This window comes from Chanos chanos, chromosome 1 (genome assembly GCF_902362185.1).
Source record: "Chanos chanos chromosome 1, fChaCha1.1, whole genome shotgun sequence".
Taxonomy (NCBI): domain Eukaryota; kingdom Metazoa; phylum Chordata; class Actinopteri; order Gonorynchiformes; family Chanidae; genus Chanos; species Chanos chanos.
In genome coordinates, this window is record NC_044495.1 from 41,207,211 (window position 1) to 41,215,088 (window position 7,878).

At 45.4% G+C, this 7,878-nt stretch overlaps 1 protein-coding gene across 1 annotated transcript in view; it reads left to right on the plus strand.

Annotated features, from left to right (window-relative positions):
• Positions 1-7,377, plus strand: part of pou2f2a (POU class 2 homeobox 2a) — a 41,834-nt gene extending 34,457 nt beyond the window's left edge. Inside the window, exons 4-13 of the mRNA XM_030792100.1 lie at positions 30-141; positions 535-626; positions 1,664-1,819; positions 2,030-2,171; positions 2,404-2,552; positions 3,429-3,620; positions 4,180-4,228; positions 4,981-5,128; positions 6,010-6,083; positions 7,070-7,377. Of these exons, the coding sequence (XP_030647960.1) occupies positions 30-141; positions 535-626; positions 1,664-1,819; positions 2,030-2,171; positions 2,404-2,552; positions 3,429-3,620; positions 4,180-4,228; positions 4,981-5,128; positions 6,010-6,083; positions 7,070-7,377 (1,422 nt within the window). The remainder of the gene's footprint in view (positions 1-29; positions 142-534; positions 627-1,663; positions 1,820-2,029; positions 2,172-2,403; positions 2,553-3,428; positions 3,621-4,179; positions 4,229-4,980; positions 5,129-6,009; positions 6,084-7,069) is intronic.
• Positions 7,378-7,878: the final 501 nt, after the last annotated feature.

A 7,878-nucleotide genomic window follows, 5' to 3' on the forward strand; every position in this document is an offset into this window, starting at 1 on the left:
TGTGTGTGTGTGTGTGCGCGCGCATGTAGGACATCCAGCAGTTGTTGCAGCTGCAGCAGTTGGTTCTTATGCCTGGGCATCCCCTGCAGTCCCCTGCCCACTTCCTCCTACCGCAGCCCCAGGCCCAGCAGGGACAGCAGGGTGAGCAGCTCTGGCCTCTGGCCTCACTTTATCCATCACCTGCCAGGGACTGTTAGCATGCCGCTATGCTACATCACACAATGTCATCACAGAGCTAGGCTGTGTGTGTGTGTGTGTGTGTGTGTGTGTGTATGCAGTGCAGTTTGAGGTGTATACATGGTTTTATATGGATGTGTGTGGTTGTGTAGTTATATATTGATGTGTGTAGCTGTATAGTTTTATAGAAATGTGCGTAGCTGTGTAGTTTTATATGGATGTGGGTAGCTGTGTACTTTTGTATGGATGTTGTGGTATGGTTATGTTTACACTGAACTTCCTGAGTTTGTGTTCATACATTTTTTATGCGCTTCCTTTATTTATTTGTTTATTTATTTATATTGTTTTGTTCCTCAGGTCTGCTACCGACACCAAATTTAATTCCTCTACCTCAGCAAAACCAAGGAGGTCTCCTGACCAGCCCACCCCGACTGGGGCTCCAAACTCAGGTACAGTGATCAGGAAAACCACAGGCTTTTATTAGCATAAGGCCCAATCAGTACAACACCAGGACGGCCTATGTAGTCATGTCATGTTTGTTTGAACATGATCTGGATCCAGAGGTTGAAAAGTGTCAGTCATTTTGTGTTCTACATTTCAGGAAAGAGCAGTTATAAATTATGTACTGGGTGAACTACCAAACGTTGAAAAAAAACAACCAAAACCCACTTTTCCCATGTGCCAAATGTAGGGTGACTATATTTTGGTTTTCAAAAAAGAGGGTGGGGGCTCCTAACTTATGGGGAAATTTAAGTGTATGTCACTTTTGGTTCCCGTCGTTGCACATGTAAGGCTGATACTTGACAACGCAATGTGAAACTGCATCTGTACTTAACTGCCACAATACATAGCCGGCTAGTCTTTAATTAGACAAATAACTTCTAGCATAATAACAGTGGCAAGATGAGCTTATTTTTTCCATTCAAGTTTTGGTGGCGTTACGGCTTTCTTAACGTCTCTTGGGTGTGTTAATGGCGGTGTTAATGATAACGAATGAGATGCAGTTCAACTAGTGTTTATATCATGATAGTGTACATGTACCTTTAGTGTAGAGTACCTTTAGCTTTAGCTGTAGAGTTTTAACCATCTGCATTAATTGCCCAGAGCATTTAGAGTTTTAGCTTTAGAGTTTCATTGTACTCCACATTAATCTCTGTGATTGTTTGAAAGCACAATTAGTTTTAGCTACTACATTCAACTACAGCAGTGGATGTGTTAATCCAAACAAATGTGCTTGAACACAAATGTTGTTAGAATGCTGAGCACCAACACAAAGGTCATAAAGTTAAACCCAAAGCCTGAAACTTTCTACAGACTGTAGCATTGAAACATTAGAGCAGCAGGGTGTAGTACTGTTTATTGAGCTGGTACTGTTATGACTCTCCTGCTTTCTAGTCGTTGAGAATACTGCTGTGAGGAGGTGAGAGTGTGATGTTTGTTTCATGTGATGTAGCGTTGGCATGACGACGGGTTGTGGTCGTTGCAGAGGGAGAAGAGCGTGGAGAGTGCTGTTACCCCTGCCCCGTCCACTGCTTCAATGACCCCTGTGACCCCCCACGCTGAGGAGCCCAGTGACCTGGAGGAACTAGAGCAGTTTGCCCGCACCTTCAAACAGAGGAGGATCAAACTGGGCTTCACACAGGTACACACAAACTTCATACAAACACATTCATACAAGTATGCTTGAATACAGAGACACATGGAGACACACAGCAACACCCCCACACACACATACAAACACACACACACACACACACACACACACATACAAACACACACACGCACGCACGCATGCATGCACGTATGAACACATATAGTGACTAAACTTTGTTGTACTCATGTTGTGTGACAGGGTGATGTCGGCATGGCAATGGGGAAGCTTTATGGAAATGACTTTAGTCAGACCACCATCTCTCGCTTCGAGGCTCTGAACCTGAGCTTCAAGAACATGTGCAAACTCAAACCACTGCTGGAGAAATGGCTTAACGATGCAGGTCAGTCAAGAGTATGTGTGTGTGTGGGTGTGTGGGTGTGTGTGTGTATTTTCTTATAAAATATTACAAATGGGTGCGGCATGTCCTAAGAGACAAAAAAGTTAAGTCTGCCTTCTTAGTCTTTTCTAATTCTTTAGATGTATATAGAGAACTAAAATGTTGGCACAGCTGTATATATGTGTGTATACAGTGTATAGAATGTGTAATTTTTGTTTATATTTACCTTTGGCAGAAACTATGGCAATAGACAGCATGCTGCCCAGCCCCAGCTCTCTGTCTTCTCCAGTGCTTGGCTTCGAAGGGTTACCGGGGCGACGTAGGAAGAAACGCACCAGCATCGAGACCAACGTCCGTGTGGCTTTGGAGCGTCATTTCATGACAGTAAGAGGCATCTGTCTGCCTTTACCATAGAGACCGACTTTTATCACACACACACACCTCATCCTGTCTTACCCAACCTTCATGACCTTGTAACACACTGGTGGTTTACCCCATCACCCAACCCTAATAAACCATAAACAACAAACCTTACCTTAACCACATTAACCATTACCTACTTCTACCTGGATCAGTCCTTGTCTGAATCGACCTTTACCAGGGTCAGCTCATACACCCATTTACCCAGATCGTTCCCTAACCTTATCATCCCTGACAGGACGTGACCTTCTTCAGCCCTAATCCTAATGACGTCTTATCCCTCTATACCTGGAACATCCCTTACCCATTACTGAACTTTGCCCTGATCAGCACTAACCCATATCCACCTTTACCCTTCCCAGTTTTCATCGTGATCCACCAGTACTATGGTCTACCATTAATCGGTCCATACCTCAATCAACCTTTATCTTCATTCATCCTCATCAGTTCTTACACCTGCTCAACTCTTTACTCTGATCTACCCTCATCAAAGCCTTACCCATGGCATCCCTGATGGGCACTCCATTCCCCATGTGCATAGTTTAATATTAATTATGTCTTTACTCCTATCAGCATTCATGGGACAGCCTTTTGGCACAGCCCTCAACACTACCCTCATTAACTCTTCCCTGCCCTCATCCTTTTTTGACCAGTTTCATGGTTTTCAACCTGAACTTCTGTCCATTAATTAGGTTTGGTTTCATGCTTCATTTGGTTCCTATCAGATTTTTAGTGGGCCTCAACAGTGTGGTGTTTAATACGTAATTCATTTCAGTTTCACACTTGATTCAGTTCCTATCAGATGTATAATGGGTCTCAACACTGCTGTCTCCCTTTCAGAACCAGAAGCCCACGTCCGAGGAGATCCTGCTGATGGCCGAACAGCTCAACATGGAAAAGGAGGTGATCAGGGTGTGGTTCTGCAATCGCCGGCAGAAAGAGAAACGCATCAACCCCTCCAGCGCCACCCCTCCCCTGCCCAGCCAGCCCCCCCCTGCGACGCACAAACCCCCCTGCTACAGCCCACACATGGTATGACCCACCCCATACCACCACCTACCTCTGTCACCTCCCTCACGCCACTCCCTCCCCCTACATGACAATCTGAGCACAGTGATGTTACCATTTGTTATGGTGTCAAGATTATGATGAGTTTACGGTTTAGCACCACTGAACCTTTGAGCTCTGCTGAGAGATTTAAGATTTAAGATCTGGCCTTTCGTTCAACTAAGACCAGTTAAACTGGCTTTGTAACGTTAAGCTGACTTGACTGAGATGTTCAAGCTCAAACTTGAGAGAAGACAGTCTGAAGATTGTCACCATAACAGGTATACACTTGCCCAGATGAGTGACTGCCAATCTTTTGCTCATGGTCATTTTTGCTGTCATCTGCATGTTGTTGCATTTTGTCCACCCAAAATGTTTACCCCCTGTAACCTTGACTGCTAATGACATCAACGTTCCCACATCCCATCCCTGCTTGACCATCACTCCTGACATGTAGAGACTGTTTTAGAATGCATCTCTCCTTCCCCTCACTTGTTCTCCGTCTGTTCATCTGTCTCTCCTGCTCTTCCCTGTGTCCCCTCAGATGCCTGGTCAGGGACTAAGCCAAGCCGCCAGCGGCCTCAGCACAACAGGTAAGTCTGTTACGCTAACAACGCCTTACTCAGAATCCTCCACTGGTCCTCTGGGATGTTTCTGTTTCTCCCCAGAGAAGCTAGATTACAGCCCAGATGGGAGACTATGGATCGGGCTTTTTCATCCTGGGTAATTCTGATTGCTAGAACTCTGTCAGGCGGTTTGATTAGCAGATATGGCTGAAATATTATTACAGTGTGGCAGTGACACATAACAGTTATTATAACAACAGTCATGATAGCATATGCCAAAATGTGAAACTTGTAGTGACTTCCTTCCCTGCTTCATCCCTCTCACAAAAATATCCCTTTGGCAAACTCTTTCCTCCATTGTCTCTGCACTTACATAATGCGTTAAGAACCAGCTCATTTCTACTAGAGCTACCTTTTGTCCATTTGTTCTCTGTGATAGACTATTCTAACCTTATACTCTAACAACCAATGCTAGACAGAGGAGAATGGGTTACCCCTTTTGAGTCTTGGGCACTCCCAAGGCTTTTTCCCATTGTGGGCAAAGGGGTGGGCGGGTGCAGAGGAGTTTGGAAGAATTCTCTGGAGCTGCTTTGTGACAGTACCAATTGTGAAAAGCCACTTAGCAAAATAACTAAACTGAATGTGACACTAACAATGGCACAGGTCGGTATTCCTTTTAGACGTTTCAGTACCTCCACATCATGCAGGTAGTTACAATTAAACATCTCTATCTCTATCTGTCTGTCTGTCCATCTGTATCTATGTCTCTCTCTTTTCAGCTGCGAGTCCCACTCCATCTGCAGCCTGCCCTATGAATCCTAGTGGCCATGCAGGAATGAGCTCCGCCCCCCCACCAGTGACCCCACCTCCTCTCAGTACAGCTAGCCCCGCCCCACCCAGTCTGAGCAGCCCTAACCTCAACACAGGGTAAGAACAGATTTTCCCTCCTTCTCTCTCTCCCTAATACACCCTTTTTCACACCCTCTGACCTCATTTTGAGATTTTTGAGACGTTTTTGACTTGAAACCCTAATTACGTGTTCACGGAGGCACCTGTTTTTAGCTTAATGAAGCATAATCCATCTTTCTGTCACAGAGACGCTTTTGAGCGCCACGACTGTACTGTAAGCTGTTTGTGCCAAATGTCATATTCGTACATTCTGAAGACTTTAACATAAGGCCTCGGAACATAATGTGACATAAATACTGCATCCTGTTTTGTCACCTAATGCCACATTCCAAGAGGAATGGCTGCTAGACCCTTACCATCACAGACTCACAGCGTTCCAGGAATTCCTCAGAAGTCACTGAAACCACTCCTCAAAATTCTCAGACAAATTCCTGAGGAGCTGAAAGGAGCAGCAGTACAGCTGAGAGATGCCCATCCCTGACGGAGTTAAAATCTCACTAGCTCTACACTAAACTGGTTTTGACCGAATCATGTTTGAAAGAACTGGATTAGTGACACACGCACACACACACACACACACACACACACACACAGATGCTGACACGGGACAAAAGAGCTTTGTGTTTTACCCTTCTCGCTCAGAGTTAGGACACTAGGAAATGTCTCCAAATGTCTCTTTGTTTAGTTTCTTGCTTTCTCTCTGCATGTGTGGATGCTCTGTGTGCGTGTGTGCGTGCGTGTGTGGGTGTGTATGTGTATGCCTGCGTCTGTGTGTGCGCGTGCATGTGTATGCATGTGTATGTGTGTGTGCATGCGCGGGCATTTGTGTGTGTGTGTGTGTGTGTGTGTGTGTGTGTGTGTGTGTGTGTGTGTGAATGGGACCATCACACACGTTGTAGGAACACATTGATGGGTGTAAGCACAGGGATGAACCAGGCCCTCATCGGCAGCAACCCCCTGGCAACAATGCAAGGTGTGTGAGAGAAAGAGTGAGAGAGATAAGAAGGGATTGAACGAAGAGAAAGAGGAGGAAAAGGGAACCATGAGGTCTAGAAGGAAAATGGAGGGCCAAGAAGAAGAAGAACATATAGACCATATTTGTAACCATCAGTGTTCAATCATAAACTCCTCTGTCACATCAGTGTTCAGTCATAACACCCTCTGTAACATCAATGTTCAGTCATAACCCCCTCTGTAAAATCAATGTTCAGTAGTAACCCCTGTTTGTAACATCAGCCTTTAGTCATAACCCCTCTGTAACATCAGTGTTCAGTCATAATCCCTCTGTAACATCAGTGTTCAGTCATAATCCCTCTGTAACATTAGTGTTCAGCCATAGCTCCTGTGTTATGTCAGTGTTCAGTCTTAAGCCTTCTGTAACATCAGTGTTCAGTCATAATCCCTCTGTAACATCAGTGTTCAGTCATAATCCCTCTGTAACATTGGTGTGCAGTCGTAATCCTTCTGTAACATCAGTGTTCAGCCATAGCTCCTGTGTTATGTCAGTGTTCAGTCATAATCCTTCTGTAACATCAGTGTTCAGCCATAGCTCCTGTGTTATGTCAGTGTTCAGTCATAATCCCTCTGTAACATCAGTGATTGAACAAGGGAAAAGGAGAGAGCATAGCATAGTTAATGTTGACCTAAGGAAAGTGGACACTTCCTAGAGGATATGAAAACACAACCACTTATTTATTTAAACAAAATACATTTCATATCATTCCATCACATCCGTGTTTTTTTTCAACATACATATAAGAGAAGCGTGTTTGTGCCCATGTGTGTGTACGTGGGAGTGTGTTAAAGAAACAAAGCTTTTCTTGTTTTCCATTCTTCTGTGTTTCCCTTTGGCTTTTCATCTCAGGTTCTCTACTGTTCCTTTCTCACTGACACTCATCCTACATTCCTTGTATTACTACACACTTCTCCTCTCTCATCCCTCTCTTCTCTTTTTTGTAGCCTTGGCTGCCAGTGGTGGCCAGATGCCCATTTCCACTCTTGAAGGCGGCGGCCAAATGCTCTTGGGTGGAACTGGCGGGCCAGGGGGCGGACTTCGCCCCTCTCTCTTCCTCAGCCGCCCTACCCTGTTGCCAATGGCAACAGGAGCCGGCATGGGATTGGTCAGCACTACCAGGGCTTCCCCACCTCCTGGCGCCAGTGGAGTGAGCCCAGATTCATGCTCCGCCTCTCCCTGCTCAAGCCCTGCCTCTTTCTGCTCTTTCAGTGAAGCCTCACCACCACCCCTGGGCGGAGCCATGGCTGAGTGACACCCATAGCAGCCAATCACAACCTGGAGAGGAGGAGTCTGCGGAGCATATGTAACAAGCAAACAAAAAAAAAAAAACCTCGCCTTTTCAACCAAAGCCATCTCTCACTCCCTCCATCACTCTTTTGCGCTCTCTCACTCTCTCTCTAAAACCAAGTCTTTCAAAGCCAAAAATTACACTGACTAAGTGAGGGAGGGGTGAGCGTTGGAGAGTGGGGAGGAGGAGAGAACAGGAGAACGGGGGATGTTTAAACCAAAAAAAAGATCTATCTATTCAGTGTGGAGAGCGGGCATGGTGGAGCGTCTTTGTGGGCAGTGAAGGAGAATGTACTCTTTTTTTCTCTGAGGAAGATAAGGACTTGTCTTCTACACGTGGATGAAGCTGAGGGCAGGGATAAGAACCAAAAACAAGACTGTGTGAAAAACGGGTGGCAAGAAGAGAAAGGGAAAAAAAGAGAAGGACTTTCGTTAAGCAGCTACAGATGGAAAAGAGGGATTTAAA